General features: G+C 44.6%; 1 protein-coding gene across 1 annotated transcript in view; it reads left to right on the forward strand.

Annotated features, from left to right (window-relative positions):
- The window catches only part of LOC124606261 (dual oxidase), a 528,122-nt gene that overhangs the window by 461,763 nt on the left and 45,580 nt on the right, over positions 1-20,779 (forward strand). Inside the window, exons 12-14 of the mRNA XM_047138239.1 lie at positions 819-956; positions 12,759-13,058; positions 20,316-20,665. Of these exons, the coding sequence (XP_046994195.1) occupies positions 819-956; positions 12,759-13,058; positions 20,316-20,665 (788 nt within the window). The remainder of the gene's footprint in view (positions 1-818; positions 957-12,758; positions 13,059-20,315; positions 20,666-20,779) is intronic.

Consider the following 20,779-nt stretch of genomic DNA (forward strand, 5'->3'; position numbering starts at 1 on the left):
TTGTTAACATCGAGTATAGATTTAAGTGTCAGGAAGTCGTTTCTGAAAGTTTTTGTATGGAGTGTAGCCTTGTATGGAAGTGAAACGTGGATGATAAATAGTTTAGACAAGAAGAGAACAGAAGCTTTCGAAATGTGGTGCTACAGAAGAAAGCTGAAGATTAGATGGATAGATCAAATAACTAATGAGGAGGTATTGAATAGAACTGGAGAGAAGAGAAATTTGTGACACAACTTGAGTAGAAGAAGGGATCGGTTGGTATGGCATATTCTGAGGCATCAAGGGATCACCAATTTAGTACTGGGGGGCAGCGTGGACGGTAAAAATCGTAGAGGGAAACCAAGAGATGAATACACTAAACAGATTCAGAAGGATGTAGGTTGCAGTAGGTATTGGGAGATGAAGAAGCTTACACAGGATAGTGTAGCATGGAGAGCTGCATCAAACCAATCTCTGGACTGAAGACCACACACACAAGAGTTTTCACATAAAATTTTTGAAGGCATTACTTTTCAGCACACAGTGGTGCATAGACATGAAGAATAAAGATGTAGAGTGTTAATAAAGTTTGCAAACTACATTGAAGAGCTGTGAACAGAGATTATAAAATAAATAGATATACAGGTAAACAAAAAAATTGAGCGCATTGTTTATTAGACGATCCTGATGCGTAAGTATTCACGCCACTCTCGTCCTTGCTGTACCGCTCAGTATCTCTGAAAACGACGAGTAGGAGAAACTAGTTAGAACTTTACACGTACAATAAAATAATTTACTTATTAGGAGAGCAGAAAGTACTGTGACTGCCCCCACTGCAGGCGTGCGGCAGCGGCGGGAAGCGGCCGCTGGTGCTGGTGCGCGTCCCTCACGACCACGACCTGGTGCTCGAGTTCGACACGCTCGCTGCGCGCAGAAAGTTCGTTTCGAAACTCGAGGCCTTCCTCGGCTCACACAAGGTAAGCGCTGCTAGCTTCTGCTCCCAGCAAACGTTCATAATAAAATCGCTTCCTCGTGTCCACTTTCCACAGTTTAACAGAAAACACATATAGGGTGTTTCAAAAAGGACTTTACAACTTTAAAAATTCATATAAATTTATTGAAAGACGATATAGAACTGGATTTAATGATATTTTGTAGGGAAACACATCAAGTTTTTTTTTTTTTTTTTTTTACATGGAGCTGAAGCTGTTGTACGTGGCTTCCGTTGCTTTTCCTGCACACATTCCATCCGAAGTCAATTCTTCCCAAACTCGCTGTAGCTTTGGTAACTTGCTCAGAAGCAGTCACCGGAGGTACAAACACGATATCCTTAGGTTTAAGCAGTTCTAAGTTCTAGGGGACTGATGACCTCAGAAGTTAAGTCAACTAGTGCTCAGAGCCATTTGAACCACGATATCCTTGATGAGTCCCCGTAAAAAAATCGAATGGTATCAGGTCTAGCTAGCACGCTCTGGTCCAGGCATCTTAACGCAACTGCCGCTAGCGCTCCTTCGGTGCGATTCGGCACTAGCGAACTACGCGAGACAAAACTTAATGTATTTTCCTACAAAGTGACACTACAGTCACCTCTGTAGGTACTATGAATTAATTTATATGGATTTTCAAAGTCGTAAAGTCTGTTTTGAAACATCCTATATACCCTACTGGCTAAATGTTATTTATATTTAACCAAGTCAACGCCATATGCTAAAATGAAAACGCTTCCTCTTTAAACTATTTAACGTAAGTTTATATTCTAGAATGAAATTTTCACTCTACAGCGGAGTGTGCGCTGATATGAAACTTCCTCGCAGATTAAAGCTGTGTGCCGGACCGAGACTCGAACTCGGGACCTTTGCCTTTCGCGGGCAAGTGCTCTACCGACTGAGCTACCCAAGCACGACTCACGCCCCGTCCTCACTGGCAGAAGTAAAGCTGTGAAGACGGGGCGTGAGTCGTGCTTGGGTAGCTCAGTCGGTAGAGCACTTGCCCGCGAAAGGCAAAGGTCCCGAGTTCGAGTCTCGGTCCGGCACACAGTTTTAATCTGCCAGGAAGTTTCATAAGTTTATATTAATGGTGTGTTTCAGCGTGATCAGCCGAGTTGTCTCCACGTTATGCACAATATTTCGATGACCGACCCAGCCATCTTCTTCAGCTGCTGCAAGTTTTGCTCCTACGTCTATGTTTACTTTGTTATTTTACGGTGTCTATTCCTTCAGACATGCTTGGATGTTTGAAGTAATAGACATTGTTGACGATCTGCAACTGTATTAATATTACGATGATGTCAAAATACTTCGCAATTTGCGAATAAAATCCGTAATATTAACATAGCTGCAGATCATCGTCAATGTCTGTGCCTAGACGCGTAAAACGAAGATAATAGTACAAACGTTGAACACACATCATTGCTTGACACTTCAAACAGTGAACAGTTTTTTTTTTTAATACGGGTGTTAAATCTATTAAAATGAAACTGAATGAAATATCTAGTGGCCCGATGTAGATGTATTTGTTCAGGACGCTTATAAACCCATACAACAGGTTTCGCGACTTTTCAGCTGCATCTTCCGGTGCAAATATAAACACTGTATCACAGGCTACAAAATGTCACAGTGTAACAATTGTAGCAACTAGGTAAAGATTTCAGCACTCCTCAATTGATAAAAAACCGTCGTCACACGATGAAAAGACCACCGTCAATCATGAAACTCATGTCTGTGCTAAGTCGCGATCAGTACACATTCCGGGCGGCCTGGGTGGCCGAGCGGCTCTAGGCGCTACAGTCTGGAACCGCGCGACCGCTACGGCCGCAGGTTCGAATCCTGCCTCGGGCATGGATGTGTGTGATGTCCGTAGGTTCGTTAGGTTTAAGTAGTTCTAAATTCTAGGGGACTGATGACCTCAGAAGTTAAGTTCCATAGTGCTCAGAGCCATTTGAACCAAGTACACATTCCGATTAAAATATGCTCTTGTCGGACTATGTCAAGCAACAAAATGCCCCTCATAGATGCCCTTCAGGCCGCCGGAAGCATATTTTAATCGGGTGTGTACAGTTCTCGACTTAACACAGACTCGACTTTCATCACTGACGATGCTCTTTTTATACTTTGACGATGGTTTTTTATCAATCGAGGAGTGCTGAAATATTTACCTAGCCACGTCAACTATTACATTGCGGCATTCTGTAACCTATGACACAGTGTTCATATTTGCACCAGAAGATCCCACTCAAAAGTTGCGAAACCGGTTTTGTGGGTTTATTAGTGACGTGGACAAATACATCTACAGTGGACCATTGGACATTTCATTCAATTTCATTTTAATAGTTTTGACATCTGTATTTTCAAAAACTGTTCACTACATGAAGTGTCAAGTAGTCATGTATAACTATTTTCGATGTGGTTGCCACAGTTTTAAAATTATCTGTGATGTTGAACATGTCTGCCTCGCTAACTCTGTTGCGGAAATTCAAGCAACGTTGCGAGCAATAGGGGCGTAGACAGTGTTGCACATGGAGGTCTGGATCGATCGACGAAGCGTGCACAGATGGCCGAGACAGCTACGGCGACCGCTAGCGATAAGCGGCAAATCTAGGGTCGATTCGCGGGCCGGCGCAAACTTTCGTGTGTCACACTCCCATAGCTAATTCAGCTGATATCAGAGGAGTTCGCAATTGTTGAATAATTTCGTGTTTATTAGGTTTCCCAACATCTTTATGTCGATAGACTCCATAATTATGGTGTACCAGGAAGTTGGCGCTTGCAGCACGATACTGATCTCGTCGTGTTTTATTTGATGATTGTACTCGAGGCAGTGCTCGCCGACAGCAAATTTGCCCGGTTGTTTCAGTCGTGTGCCTAGCATCTCTTCTCGACTGATCTCACAGTCTACCCACGTAAGAAAAGCCGCATTCGCTCAGAATGCGATATACACCCAGGTTTCTGAGTCCTAGATCGTCTTTAACGTTAGCTTTCGGAACAATATTCGTAGGTGGTGCAATTTTTCGGCGAGGCTCTCCTCGTCTGAAAGCGTTCGAGCTCTATTGACTATAGTCTTCAGCACCAAAATTCTTTGTGACGGATGATGATGGCTCGCGGCTTTGAAACAGAGGTCAGTGTGCGCAGCTTTTCTATATACGCTGTGATCCAGGGATCCGTCCTTTCTTCTTTTAACCAATATGTCGAGGAAAGAGTATCAATGGGTGAAGACCGCGTCGGAAATCGAACCCGGATATAAATAGCTGGGTGAGGTCGACAATAATTCACAAGTTTTATTAGAGTCCAGTGAGTGAGTACACATAACAGCAAACTCGCAGCATCTGAAGGAGACGTCTGTATCGGTCGTCGAAATATTGTGCAGAAAATAGAACTAACGCGTAGAGCAGATGGCAGCGCACCATTAATCAACTTTTCCGAGGAACCTTAAGAGATCACATAGGCTTATATCCATTTGCTCAGATTAAGATGTCACTATTCGCTGTAAGAGAATCAGCCTATGTCATCGTTTCCTCTTCGCAGACTTACTTTTAAGCATTTCGATCACGATATTCTTCGATGGAGTGGATTGAATAGCCCAATGGAAAGTTCTTTAATTCAGTCTTGAATTTCAATACACTACCTACAAGAATTTAACATTCCGTTTTCAGGATTGTTGAATACATCTTGGGGTACTGGACTCTTATCTGTACTAATTTAACATCTCATTGACATGGTTGTACAAGTTTCTTGGGTCTCGCTTTTATGCTTACGCATTTTACTATTTTTTGAGAAAAGAGAAATATTAGTAACGACAAAGGATATCCTCCTTGTTAATTTACTGCACAAGGCTAAAGATTGAGATGGATCCACTCTAATTAATACCGCTTCTCTCCTCCTCCCCCTTTATATATATATATATATATATATATATATGTTTAAATATAAAGGTGTTTATTTTAACTTGAGGCAACTAGATATCTCGAAAACGACACATCGCACCAAAAAAAAAAGTTTTAGCTGAATGGATAATATTATTAAAAGGGACATCTGTCTATGTTACAACTGGTCACCATCTCTCCTGCGTGGGGAGGGGGCGGGAGGGGTCAACTTCATATTCGGAGACTCCCATTTTTATTGTGTAATTTGGTTCTTGGCCAAAAAGTACGTGCAGTTTACTTGAACCATTGTTTTCCATTCGTGGTAGATGGCGCTGAAATTGACGAATGTCTCGTTTGCAAACTCGATTGTACAATACAATATGTTTAGCCATTTCAGTGGTCGCTTAAAAACTACCTTTAGCGTGATCCAGGAACACTGGGGTGGATGCAATGGTTTTCTGATCCCATCACGATGCTTTATCATGGTGAGTCCCCTTTCCTCTCCCACTGGGGTGCTTGGAATCAGTGAGTCCCCTTGCGTCTTGCCATTTGGGTGCTTTATTTGTGTGAGTCCTCTTGTCTCTCATTATTTAGGTGCTTGATTTCAGTGGTTTCTTTTGCCGCTCACAGTCAGGATGTTTGATTTCGATGAGTATCCATTGCAGGTGTGCCTGTCACTACCACTTCATGGACATTTTAGCTTATTACAATGGTTGTGCTTTGTATTCCTCCGGTAGCCACGTAGAGTTTCGGTGACTGGATGGAGATACACTACGAATTCAATCACCGTGATGGCGGACTTCGATTGTGGCCACCGAAATCAAGCATTCCAGTGGTTTGGGGAGTCACCACAGCCAAACCCGCAGGGAACAAGAGACTATGTTACCATATAAGTAGCTTGTTTGCCAGAAATTCCATTGTCTAGCCGTTCTATTTGTACAGTACAATAACATTTGCGACACTCATGTAACGTATGAATATCAATTTCAATCGTTAGAACACAAAGATTTCCATTTGCATCGTAAATGAAATGTAGGCTCACACGAGTCGGTTCTTAATTGCAAATACTAGGCAAACTTGATATTTGTCGATTACAGCGCCATTTCCCACTAATGTCAAACAATGGTTTGAGTGAATCGCACGTATTTTTCGGCGTAGAACATGAATATACATTAAAAACGGCGTTTCCATTTCAAAATACAACACTGACCTGGCCCTCAAGGAAAGGGTGGTTGTGACGTAGCCAGTGGTACCACAGACAGATGTCCGCTTTACTAATATTAACTTTTCACATCGAACATTGTTTTCTTACAAGAATGATTCTAATGGCTCTGAGCACTATGGGACTTAACTTCTGATGTCATCAGTCCCCTAGAACTTAAAACTATTTAAATGTAACTAACCTAAGGACATCACAGACATCCATGCCCGAGGCAGGATTCGAACCTGCGACCGCAGCGGTCGCGCGGCTCCAGACTGTAGCGCCTAGAACCGCTTGTCCACTCCGGCCGGCTGTTTTCTTACAAATTGTATTTTTGTCTGTAAGTGTATTTGTGTGTATGTGTGTGTGGGTGTGTGTGTGTGTGTGTGTGTGTGTGTGTGTGTGTGTGTGTGTGGAAACGGAATGTGCTGTTGATGTGCAGTTTTCACAGAATAGGCAGTCAGGGGCTTGCATTGTTAGCCAATCAACAGATTATAATAATACTTAAAAAGTTTATTCTGTGTGCAAACACACACTTTTTCAATTGGAAAAGTATGGACACTAACAAACTAAAAGTTGGGTAAATTAGAATTTCAGTGGTGTTAATTGCAGTTTTTAGTGCACTTCGTTTACAAGATATCGTATTTTGTAAAGTTCCTACACTGACACTTATACAACACCTGTGATGTACACGCTAAAGAACAACCCAAGTGGATACACTAAGTTCGTGAATTCTGACCAGCAGCCAGACAATTGACCATCACAGGTTGGGTTCAAAAAGAGCACTGTCACGGTCTAAGGCGCTGCAGTCATGGACTGTGCGGCTGGTCCCAGCGGAGATTCGAGTCCTCCCTCGGGCATGGGTGTGTGTGTTTCTCTTTAGGATAATTTAGGTTAAGTAGTGTGTAAGCTTAGGGACTGATCACCTTAGCAGTTAAGTCCCATAAGACTTCACACACATTTGAACATTTTGAGCACTGTTAGGGGCAGTACATGCTTCCAGTCTGGTGTGGAACGACTGCTGCACATGTGCTAGCATTTCAGCTTCCCCACACAAAAAAGTCACAGGCATCAAATCTGGGGAATGGGACAGCCGCCATACAGGTCCTCTGTGTCCAGTCCAAGGATTCTGAAACAAATCGTGAAGACATGCTGAAGTACTCTATGCACTATGGGCTAGACAGCCATCACGTTGGTACCACAGGTTCTTCCTAGTCTTCTGAGGAACATCTTCTAGCACCTATGGAAGATGGTCTGTTAGGGGGCTACGATACTTGTGCCCATTCAGTGTTCTGTCTATGAAAAGCGGGCCTGTGAGCTGATGTTGCACTGTCCCACACCACACGTTTACAATGCATGGTCGCTGATGTTTCAGCTGACAAACGCAACGGGGATTGCCAGCAGACCTGTCCATGATTGGTAAACGTGGCTTCATCACTGAACAAGCTGCATGGTACATCTCGGGTATCCTGTCCAGAAGTTAACATTATTCTCATAATAGTTCCCATTCAGCTCTTGATGGGGAGAGATGTGATGGAGATGGAGCCTATGTCGATAGGGAATGTGTAGGACACTTACCCGACTCCTGCCACTTCCTCTTGCGATTGCACAGGGGCTAACGTGTGGATCAACTGCAACAGTAGCAAGGACATTAATCCCCCCTCTTCTGTCGTCGCTTGCTTCCCTCTGTTACATTGGCTAGGTGGTAGACTACCACATTCGCGTAACTCGTTGAAGAGGTCGTATACTCCTAGCTCACTCATTTCTTACATAGTTTAATTCTTAATTTCTTTGCGTGTTTTTGGTACTTTCATTGTCTAATTCATAAATTTCGGGCTTATTATAGTATTTGAGAGTTGTATCATCGCGTTTTAGTACCTGAATAGTGTAAAATCGCGTAGTCTCCTTCCGCCGCCGAGCAGTGTGTCAGCAGTGCGCAAGTAGCAGCATTTCTGCATTTACTAGGCAATCTTGTATTTTAATAACCGTTTAAATTTGAGTCGATTTGTTTGCGCTCTCTGTAGATTAGTTCAGACGTTCTTTGCACAACAGTTTTTAGCATGGGTAGGGACTGCAACTGCTGTGTTCGGATGCAGGCTGAGTTGGCATCCCTTCGCTCCCAGCTTCAGGCAGTGTTGGCTTCGATCACACAGCTTGAGGCTGTTGCCAATGGGCATCACTGTGGGGGTCCGGATGGGGGTTTGTCGGGGACGGCCAGCTCGTCCCACGCATCCCCCGATCGGACTGCTACTCTGGTTGCCCGGGATACTGCCCGCATTGAGGCTGATCCCTCACCTGTGGTAGAGTGGGAGGTCATCTCAAGGTGTGGCAGGGGGCGAAAGACATTCAGGAGGGCTGAACGGAAGGCCTCTCCAGTTTGTCTGACTAACCAGTTTCAGGCTCTGTCTCAGGCTGATACTGATCTTCGGCCTGACATGGCTGCTTGTCCTGTTCCAGAGGTTGCCCCTCAGTCTGCAAGATCCGGGCGGTCGCAGAGGGTGGGCTTACTGGTAGTTGGGAGCTCCAACGTCAGGCGCGTAAAGGGGCCCCTTAGGGATATGGCAGCAAGAGAGGGGAAGAAATCCAATGTGCACTTCGTGTGCATACCGGGGGGAGTCATTGCACATGTGGAAAGGGTCCTTCCGGATGCCATGAAGGGTACAGGGTGCACCCATCTGCAGGTGGTCGCTCATGTCGGCACCAATGATGTGTGTCGCTATGGATAGGAGGAAATCCTCTCTGGCTTCCGGCGGCTATCTGATTTGGTGAAGACTGCCACTCTGAGACGGTTCTGCGACCGTGTGGGCTGCAGATTCCTCGGCTTGCGCCATAGGGTGGTGGGGTTTCGGGTTCCGCTGGATAGGTCAGGAGTCCACTACACGCAACAAGCGGCTACACGGGTAGTAGGGGTTGTGTGGCGTGGGCTGGGCGGTTTTTTAGGTTAGATGGCCTTGGGAAAGTACAGAAAGGGCAACAGCCTCAACGGGTGCGGGGCAAAGTCGGGACATGCGGGGACCAAGCAGCAATCGGTATTGTAATTGTAAACTGTCGAAGCTGCGTTGGTAAAGTACCGGAACTTCAAGCGCTGATAGAAAGCACCGAAGCTGAAATCGTTATAGGTACAGAAAGCTGGCTGAAGCCAGAGATAAATTCTGCCGAAATTTTTACAAAGGTACAGACGGTGTTTAGAAAGGATAGATTGCATGCAACCGGTGGTGGAGTGTTCGTCTCTGTTAGTAGTAGTTTATCCTGTAGTGAAGTAGAAGTGGATAGTTGCTGTGAATTATTATGGGTGGAGGTTACACTCAACAACCGAGCTAGGTTAATAATTGGCTCCTTTTACCGACCTCCCGACTCTGTAGCATTAGTGGCAGAACAACTGAGAGAAAATTTGGAATACATTTCACATAAATTTTCTCAGCATTAGGTGGAGATTTCAATTTACCAGATATAGACTGGGACACTCAGATGTTTAGGACGGGTGGTAGGGACAGAGCATCGAGTGACATTATACTGAGTGCACTATCCGAAAATTACCTCGAGCAATTAAACAGAGAACCGACTCGTGGAGATAACATCTTGGACCTACTGATAACAAACAGACCCGAACTTTTCGACTCTGTATGTGCAGAACAGGGAATCAGTGATCATAAGGCCGTTGCAGCATCCCTGAATATGGAAGTTAATAGGAATAAAAAAAAAGGGAGGAAGGTTTATCTGTTTAGCAAGAGTAATAGAAGGCAGATTTCAGACTACCTAACAGATCAAAACGAAAATTTCTGTTCCGACACTGACAATGTTGAGTGTTTATGGAAAAAGTTCAAGGCAATCGCAAAATGCGTTTTAGACAGGTACGTGCCGAGGAAAACTGTGATGGGCGGGAAAAACCCACCGTGGTACAACAACAAAGTTAGGAAACTACTGCGAAAGCAAAGAGAGCTTCACTCCAAGTTTAAATGCAGCCAAAACCTCTCAGACAAACAGAAGCTAAACGATGTCAAAGTTAGCGTGAGGAGGGCTATGCGTGAAGCATTCAGTGAATTCGAAAGTAAAATTCTATGTACCGACTTGACAGAAAATCCTAGGAAGTTCTGGTCTTACGTTAAATCAGTAAGTGGCTCGAAACAGCATATCCAGACACTCCGGGATGATGATGGCATTGAAACAGAGGGTGACACGCGTAAAGCTGATATACTAAACACCTTTTTCTAAAGCTGTTTCACAGAGGAAGACCGCACTGCAGTTCCTTCTCTAAATCCCCGCACAATCGAAAAAATGTCTGACATCGAAATAAGTGTCCAAGGAATAGAAAAGCAACTGGAATCACTCAACAGAGGAAAGTCCACTGGACCTGACGGGATACCAATTCGATTCTACAGAGAGTACGCTAAAGAACTTGCCCCCCTTCCAACAGCCGTGTACCGCAAGTCTGTAGAGGAACGGAAGGTTCCAAATGATTGGAAAAGAGCACAGGTAGTCCCAGTCTTCAAGAAGGGTCGTCGAGCAGATGCGCAAAACTATAGACCTATATCTCTGACGTCGATCTGTTGTAGAATTTTAGAACATGTTTTTTGCTCGAGTATCATGTCGTTTTTGGAAACCCAGAATCTACTATGTAGGAATCAACATGGATTCCGGAGACAGCGATCGTGTGAGACCCAACTCGCTTTATTTGTTCATGAGACCCAGAAAATATTAGATACAGGCTCCCAGGTAGATGCTATTTTTCTTGACTTCCGGAAGGCGTTCGATACAGTTCCGCACTGTCGCCTGATAAACAAAGTAAGAGCCTACGGAATATCAGACCAGCAGTGTGGCTGGATTGAAGAGTTTTTAGCAAACAAAACACAGCATGTTGTTATCAATGGAGAGACGTCTACAGACGCTAAAGTAACCTCTGGCGTGCCATAGGGAAGTGTTATGGGACCATTGCTTTTCACAATATATATAAATGACCTAGTAGATAGTGTCGGAAGTTCCATGCGGCTTTTCGCGGATGATGCTGTAGTATACAGAGAAGTTGCAGCATTAGAAAATTGTAGCGAAATGCAGGAAGATCTGCAGCGGATAGGCACTTGGTGCAGGGAGTGGCAACTGACCCTTAACATAGACAAATGTAATGTATCGCGAATACATAGAAAGAAGGATCCTTTATTGTATGATTATATGATAGCGGAACAAACACTGGTAGCAGTTACTTCTGTAAAATATCTGGGAGTATGCGTGCGGAACGATTTGAAATGGAATGATCATATAAATTTAATTGTTGGTAAGGCGGGTACCAGGTTGACATTCATTGGGAGAGTCCTTAGAAAATGTAGTCCATCAACAAAGGAGGTGGCTTACAAAACACTCGTTCGACCTATACTTGAGTATTGCTCATCAGTGTGGGATCCGTACCAAATCGGGTTGACGGAGGAGATAGAGAAGATCCAAAGAAGAGCGGCGCGTCTCGTTACAGGATTATTTGGTAACCGTGGTAGCGTTACGGAGATGTTTATCAAACTCAAGTGGCAGACTCTGCAAGAGAGGCGCTCTGCATCGCGGTGTAACTTGCTCGCCAGGTCTCGAGAGGGTGCGTTTCTGGATGAAGTATCGAACATATTGCTTCCCCCTACTTATACCTCCCGAGGAGATCACGAATGTAAAATTAGAGAGATTACAGCGCGCACGAAGGTTTTCAGACAGTCGTTCTTCCCGCGAACCATACGCGACTGGAACAGGAAAGGGAGGTAATGACAGTGGCACGTAAAGTGCCCTCCGCCACACACCGTTGGGTGGCTTGCGGAGTATAAATGTAGATGTAGATGTAGAAATAACTGCCGAGACATTTGACTTCTATTAGGATATCTTTCTTCTTACACTTTCCAAACAAAATGAGCATATCGGCTTTTTCTGCATTGTTGAATCCCATCATTCACTCGCAACATACTGCTTGTACCGTTACTCCCTAACTGACTAGCAAGTCGCAATGCACTCAAGGAACACACACGCACACTGTAAGCCAACATAACAACATCATACCCAACTCCTAAGGAGGTTGAATGGCATAAACTAGTGTTGCTGTGCTGTGGAAACTTTGCACGATACGATATCTCGTAAACGACTCGCACTAGACTCCTGCAACAAACGCAACTGACATTCTAATTTACCCTACTTTCAGTTTGTTGATATCAACAGGCATCATCGCATTTAAGAACGGGTATGTGTGCACAAAAAACACTTTCTAAGTATTACTAGAATCTGGTTATTGGCTAACAATATGAGCCCCTGACTACCAATCCATTCTGGACGAGCAGCGCATCAACACACACACACACACACACACACACACATATATATATATTACGCAAACATTCCTCGTGAATCAGTCAGTTGAGATACAGAAAGAAAAATTTTGTAATATATATAGATACGTATGCTGCTCCATAAATAAAAATAAAAATATTAGTAACGACAAAGATGATTTATCGGGTCCTCTTTCTCTAATAGTGTAGAAATTGTTTGTATCAAATTTGCATTTCATGAAATAGGAATTGATTAAACTGGGTCCATCTTTTTTACTAGCCCCTAGTAGCAATCTAGCATGAAGAAGTGGGGTGAATATTAAACAAGAGAAAACCTGTGGTAAGTCGGTACAGTAGGGGAGGGGAGACGACAGGTGGAAGTTAGACCCGAGAGCCGTGCTGTGATCAGAGGAGATGTGGCGGCGGTGCGCAGGTGCGGCTGGTGACGGTGCCCGGGCAGCGCGACGCGATGCTGGCCAACGCGGAGACGCGCGAGCGGCGGCAGCGCCGGCTGGAGCACTTCTTCCGCGAGGCGTACGCCCTCACGTTCGGCCTGCGGCCCGGCGAGAAGCGCCGCCGCTCCAACATGGCGGGCGAGGTCGTCACCGTGATGCGCACCTCGCTCTCCAAGAGCGAGTTTGCCAGCGCACTCGGCATGAAGCCCGACGCCGTCTTCGTGCGCAAGATGTTCAACATCGTCGACAAGGACGGCGACGGCCGCATCTCCTTCCAGGTAACGCGCCTGCCTTCTCTCAGTTAAACAGCGAGTAACAGCTTACAACGTTCCGTTTCTGACAAGGTAATAGGAGCCAGAAAGATATTGATTATTCGATAGGCTCCGCGTAGTCCCTGAAGTACGCTGAACCCAGCGAAATACACTCTAAGACTACATAAAAAAAAAAAAAAAAAAAAAGCGACGCACCACGAAAGAATTATCAAAATGGAACGGAAATCGGTAAATGTGATTTACGTGTATGGACAAACAAATGGTTGCAATTTTAGAAAATGTGGATGATTTATTCAAGAGAAATAGCTTCAGAAACTGAGAAAGTTAATAACGCGTTGGTCCGCCTCTGGACCTTACCCAAGCGGTTATTCAGCTTGATGGATGAGCACCTGAGGGATATCGTGCCAAAATTTGTCCAACTGGCGCGATAGATAGTCAAAATCCAGAGATGGTTTGAGGGCCTTGCTCAAAATGCTCCAAACGTTCTCAGTTGGAGAGAGATCCAGCTACCTTGCTGGCCACGGCAGAGTTTGGCAAGCACAAAGACAAGCATTAGAAACACTAGCAGTGTACGGGTGGATATCGTCTTCCTGAAATGGAAGCCCATGATCGCTTGCCACGAACGGCAACAAAATGGGGAGTAGAACGTCGTCGACGTACCGTTGTGCCATAACGGTGCCGCAGATGACAACCAAACGGTCTTTCTCCTACTATGGAGAAAAATGGCACCCCAGACCATCACTCCTGATTGTCAGGCCGTATGGCGTGCGACAGACAGGTTGGTACGCTAGCGCTGTCTGGGGCGTCTCCTGACATGTCTTCGCTGGTCATCGGGCTGATTTCGAAGCGGGACCATCACTGAAGACAATTCTACACAACTGGCCATTAAAGTTGCTACACCAAGAAGAAATGCAGATGGTAAACGGGTATTCATTGGACAAATATATTATGCTAGAACTGGCATGTGATTACATTTTCACGCAATTTGGGTGCATAGATCCTGAGAGATCAGTACCCAGAACAACCACCTCTGGCCGTAATAACGGCCTTGATATGCCTGGCCATTGAGTCAAACAGAGCTTGGATGGCGTGTACAGGTACAGCTGCCCATGCAGCTTCAACACGATACCACAGTTCATCAAGATTAGTGGCTGGCGTATTGTGACGAGCCAGTTGCTCGGCCACCATTGACCAGGCGTTTTCAATTTTGACAGATCCTGAGAATGTGCCGGCCAGGGCAGCAGTCGAACATTTTTTGTATCCAGAAAGGCCCGTACAGGCCTTGCAACATGCGGTCGTAAATTATCCTGCTGAAACGTAGGATTTCGCAGGGATTGAATGAAGCGTTGAGCCACGGGTCGTAGCACATCTGAAATGTAACGTCCACTGTTCAAAGTACCGTCATTGCGAACAAGAGGTGACCGATACGCCAGTATGGCGATGACGAATACACACTTCCAATGTGCGTTCACCGCGATGTCGCCAAACACGGTTGCGACCATCATGATGCTGTAAAAAGAACCTGGATTCATCCGAAAAAAATGACGTTTCGCCATTCGTGCAACCGGGTTCGTCGTTGAGTACACCATCGCAGGCGCTCCTGTCTATGATGCAGCGTCAAGGGTCACCGCAGCCATGGTGTCCGAACTGATGTTCCATGCTGGTGCATTCGTCGTCGAACTGTTCGTGCAGATGGTTCTTTCTTGCAAACGTCGCCATCTCTTGACTCAGGGATCGAGACGTGGCTGCACGATCCGTTACAGCCACGCTGATAAGATGCCTGTCATCTCGACTGCTGGTGATACGAGGCCGTTGGGATCCAGCACGGCGTTCCGTATTACCCTCCAGAACCCACCGATTTCATATTCTGCTAACAGTCATTGGATCTCGACAAACGCGAGCAGCAATGTCGCGATACGATAAATCGCAATCGCGATAGGCTACAATCCGACCTTTATCAAAGTCGGAAACGTGATGGTACGCATTTCTCTTCCTTACACGAGGCATCACAACAACGTTTCACCAGGCAACTTTCCTCTTGTCAGCACGTTGTAGGTGTCGCCACCGACGCCAGTCTTGTGTAAATGCTCTGAAAAGCTAATCATTTGCATATCACAGCATCTTCTTCCTGTCGGTTAAATTTCGCGCCTGTAGCACGTCATCTTTGCGGTGTAGCAATTTTAATGGCCAGTAGTGTACTCCCGTCAAGTGGCTGGAGCCGCCCCAGACAGTGGTGGGGTGCCAACCTGACAGTAGCCCGCCATGTGGCCCGACAATGAGGACTGATGGTGTCGAGTGCCATTTCTTTTCATAGCAGGACCCCTCCGGTTGTTATCCGCGGCATCCTTACAGCATAGCGGGACGTCGACGATATTCTATGGCCCTTCATGGCAAACCATCCTGGGCTTATAATTTAACAAGATAATGCCCGCCCGCACACGGCGAGAGTTTCTACTGCTTGCGTTCGTGCTTGCCAAACCCTACCTTGGCCGGCAAGGTCACCGTTTCTCTCACCAACTGACAACGTCTGGAGCATTATCGGCAGGGCTCTCAACTATCTCGAGATTTTGACGATCCAACACACCAATTGAACAGAATTTGGCATGATATCACTGACGAGGACATCCAGCTACTCTATCAATCAATGCCAAGCCGAATAATTGCTTGCTTACAGGCCAGAGGTAGACCAATACGTTACTGACGTGTTCAATTCGTGAACCTCTTTCTCTTGAATAAACAATCCAATTTCTCTTACATTGTAATCATTTGTTTGTCTGTACATGTTCATCACATCTACCGATTTCCGTCCTATTCGGCTAATCCCTTCGTGACGCTCCTTTTATTTTATTTTTTCCCTCTTAGAGTGTATGTAGTGATACCCAAAACTTCCCATAATTATACTTTTCGCGAAAATGTTTATGAGCACACTGAAAACTGCTAGTATCTTCCCATACATCCTTCTTGAACCAGTGTGGCAACTGACTACGAACTGAATTGTTTGTTGGTTAAGATGTCACTCTCACTTGGAGAGGAAAAATTTAATACACTATCTGATCAAAAGATTTCGGATATCTAATAGTGGCCATTAGTACGGAGAGTGTCCACCATTCGCCTTGATGACAATTCGCTGGGGACGCTTCCATTGAGATTTGTGGGTGTGTGTGGATGAATGGCAGCGTATTCTTCGTTGGGTCAAAACCAGAGTAGGTAGTGATGTCCACAAACCACTGCTTTGCAGATGCTACTTTATGACAGGGTTCACGTCGTCTCCAAAAATATTGTTTCACATTACTCAGCACACAATGCTCTAAACTACGTTCAGATTGATATGTCCGGTTCTGCTAGAGAGACGGGTGGTCACAATATAACAAGTTTATTTCTGGAGCACAGTTTTAACAAAGTCTTATATATATTATGAAAGTAAAATTTCTTAAAGTCCGGAATTAACCAAAGTTCTTTCACAAGTAAAAACTGCACAATAGTTAAAGTTTCTGATTTTAAAAAAATTAAGTTTCTCAACATGTGTCCGTAGCTCGTGGTCTCGCGGTAGCGTTCTCGCTTCCTGAGCACAGGGTCCTGGGCTCGATTCCCGGCGGGGTCAGGGATTTTCACCTGCCTGGAGATGACTGGGTGTTGTTGTGTCGTCTTCATCATCATCGTTCATCCCCACTACGGTTGGAGGAAGGCAATGGCAAACCACCTCCACTAGGACCTTGCCTGGTACGGCGGTGCGGGTCTCCCGCATCGTTCCCCTACGCTCTGTCAAGGAGTAAGGGACTTCATCATTTCAACACGTAAAAACAATCAGTTGATAAGCGAGAGCACAACGCTCCTTAAAGGTGACCAAATGCGTGAAGTCTGATCGAAGTTAAGGTTGAACATAAAACAAGTTCCTTAAGTTTTGTGTTTGAAAATAAACAAGGTCCGCATTCTAGCATAAATAGCAGAAGCAAACACTTTCAAAATATCTTACAGTCTTCCAGTTCCGACGATTTTCTGAAGCATGATAGGACCTCATCCTAACCGCGGAAAACACCCCCATACCGTAGCAGCACCTCCTCTGTACTTCACTCTCGACGGTGTACGTGTTGGGAGGTAACGGTCTCAAGGCAGTCACCAAACTCAGACCCTTCGGGCGGATTGTTGCAGTGTATAGCGTGATTCATCACTCCAAATCATTCGGTTCCAGTCTTCCACTGTCCAGTAACGCTGCTCTTTCATCACCTTAGACGTCGCGTAGCACTGGCTAAGAAACGTGAGGTTTATGAGGAGCTGCTTGACCAGTGTACGCCATTCTCCTTAACTAACTACACACAGTCGTTGTGCTAGCTGGACTCTTGATAGCAATTTGGTACTCACGAGTGATTTCTTTCACTGATTTCATGCGATTTTTTGCAACCACTCTCTCCAGCGCCTGACTTTCCCTGTCCGTCAATTCATGAGGTCTTTCTGGTCTTGGTTTAGATGTAGTTGTTGCTTCTGGTTTCCACTTCACTACTAGGTAACCAAAAGTGGACTTGGGCAACCTTGGAAGGGTTGAAAGTTCCTTGATACGTATGTTTCACGAGTGACATCCAATGGTTATCCCACGTTCAATGTTATTTAGTGTCCTAATCCAGCCACTTTGCTGTCACTGCTTCACTAATGACATCAAGATACCCCCGCCTTTTGTAGGGGGAAGGGAATCCGCCTCCCATGACATCCAGTGGTCAGTGCCGCTTTACGTAGGGCTGTTCAAATGGCTCTAAGCACTATGGGACTTAACATCTGAGGTAATCAGTCTCCTAGACTTAGAACTACTGAAACCTAACTAACCTAATAACATCACACATGAGGCAGGATTCGAACCTGCGACCGTAGCAGCAGCGCGGTTCCGGACTGAAGCACCTAGAACGTAGGAATGTCCGGACACTTCTACTCAGGTAGCGTACGTAGACGATTATTTGGGTAATTAAAGCACAGAAAGCTTTTGAGGTCAGACGCAACATAAAAACTTTGAATTAATTACTGACTGTTTTGTATTTTGTATTATTAATTTTATGTGTGATGTGTGGGCGGACGAGGGATGACACAAAGGCGTAGACGTATTTTTACATACCTACTGCGGATCATTATTCCATTTCATTAAGAAGTTAATTTCCCCTTTTCCATTAAAAGTATTTCCTTGTAGGTAACTGAACAGTGTGTCTCACGTTTAGATACCCCAGAGAGGTACTGTCATGTGTAAAGAGATGTCATTGTCTGGTAATCTAACGTATCTGAGCAGTATTCCCAAAGATATGCAAATGAATGGAGTTAGATTGAATGTAAAAAGTAACCACTCTCACTACTGTCGACTGTTTTCGTTGAGTACGAACATTTTAAATAGCTCCCAAAGGTAGTGGTCGCTTTCATTTCTTGATTGGTCTCCTGCAGAATGTTAGTACGGTCAGGCTCCATTCCATAAGGGGTCTCCATGTTGCAATGATTTACCTAAGCTGCTAAAGGCAATGGCCGTCAAACTGCAGCCTGCGGGTCGAAGTCAAATATTCGTGCGGCCAACAGTTCTCAGCCGTATTTCATAACAAGTTGCATCTAGCAGCTACCAACGGAATCCAGAAAACATCAACTAACTTAAGAGCTCCTTAAGAGTGTAACTTGCCTGCTCAGTAAGAAACAAAAGTACTTACAGAAACTAATATCTTAAGATGTGCTTCATTTTAATTGACGCTGGCTGCCATTGTCCTTTAAGGAGAGTAAAGTTGGCCGCTTACCTCAGGGGCTGAAGGCTAAGCAGCGCGGACACAGACTCGGTAGTCCACCATGACAATGCACGACTGCATACGGGCTACACTATACATATTTTTTTTACTAAAACTATCACCAGAGCTAGCTCCATGAGACTTCATCCCCTTATCATAGTTGAAGGGGCGAGTATTTTATACAGTGGAGAATTATTTCAAGTGGTACCCCAGTGAGTACTAAACACCTTCACAAAAGACAGATTTTCGGAATGAATTTCAGAAGTGTTAAAAAACGGTTCATACTTAACTGGAAGAATGCAGAAGGTTGAAATTAACGGTACAGATAGTCTACAAAAACCAGCATGGTCTTCTAATTGGGGAGGTATCAAGAATGGTGTCCCACAGGGTTCAGTCTTGGGTCCCTTATTGGTCTTAATATATATTAACGACTTGCCACTCTATATTCACGAAGATGCAAAGTTAACACACCCAAGATGCAAAAACTAGCTGAGGAAATTGCAAATAATGTCTTTCAGAAAATTATTAAGTGGTTCTCTGCAAATGGACTCTCACTTAATTTTGAGAAAACACAGTTTATACAATTCTGTACAGTAAATGGCATAACACTGGAATTGGAAGAAACACATTGATGATATGCTGAAATGGTTAGGTTCAACTACTTATGCTGTTATAGTTATTGCAAGTTTTGGTGATAAACATATAAGTAAATTAGCCTAATATGCCTATTTTCATTCACTGCTTTCATGTGGTGGCATATTTTGGGGCAATTCATCACTAAGAGAGAAAGTATTCATTGCGCAAAAGCATGTAATCAGAATAATAGCTGGAGCCCACCCGAGATCACCTTACAGACATTTTTTTAAGGAACTCGGGATATTCACAATACCTTCGCAATCCATATATTCACTTATGAAATATGTCATTAATAACCCATCCCAATTCAAAAATAACAGCGAAGTGCGTAGCTACAACACTAGAAGAAAGGATGATATCCACTATTCTGGATTAAATCTCACTTTGGCACAGAAAAGGGTGAATTATGCTGTCACAAATATATTTGGTCATATGCCAAATAGTATTAAAAGTATGACTGATAGCCAACCAGCATTTAAAAGCAAATTAAAATAATTTCTGAATGACAACTCCTTCTACTCAATAGATAAATTCTTAGATATGAAGGAGTAATTCTAAGAAAAAAAAGTAATGAATTAATTACTTTGTGTAAAGAAAACTTATGTTAAAGTGACACGCTCCACATCATTACGAAATGGTTCATGATCTATGGAACAAGGATTAATGTAATGTAATGTAATGTGGGACCAGTGTCTTCTGTTGCAAGAAACTGATTTGAAGATGATAGTGCAGAATGAGATTAACTAGGATGTATCAGTTTCAGCTAATATGGTCCGAGAACCTTTGCATACCACCTCGAATAAAACCTTTTGATTACGATTCTGTTCTATGAACTGCTGCTTGACCTCGCAAAGGCTACACTGTTCACTGTAATGCTTATTTACAGGAATTTCTGGACACCGTCGTCTTGTTTTCGCGCGGCAAAACAGAGGACAAGCTGCGTATCATCTTCGATATGTGCGACAACGACCGCAACGGCGTGATAGACAAGGGCGAGCTGTCGGAGATGCTGCGGTCCCTGGTGGAGATAGCGCGCACCACCAGCCTGTCGGACCAGCACGTGACGGAGCTGATCGACGGCATGTTCCAGGACGCCGGCCTGCAGCACAAGGACTCCCTCACCTACAGCGACTTCAAGCTCATGATGAAGGAGTACAAGGGCGACTTCGTGGCCATCGGCCTCGACTGCAAAGGCGCGAAGCAGAATTTCCTAGACACTTCGACCAATGTCGCCAGGTTTGTACCGTTTATTACATTATTTTTGCACTTCCCGTGCAAGTAAATGAACGTCTTACACGGTGTATGTCCATGTGCCTAAAGCCATTCAAACACGCATAGCGTAATCAAAGA

Source organism: Schistocerca americana, chromosome 3, assembly GCF_021461395.2.
Source record: "Schistocerca americana isolate TAMUIC-IGC-003095 chromosome 3, iqSchAmer2.1, whole genome shotgun sequence".
Classification (NCBI taxonomy): Eukaryota; Metazoa; Arthropoda; class Insecta; order Orthoptera; family Acrididae; genus Schistocerca; species Schistocerca americana.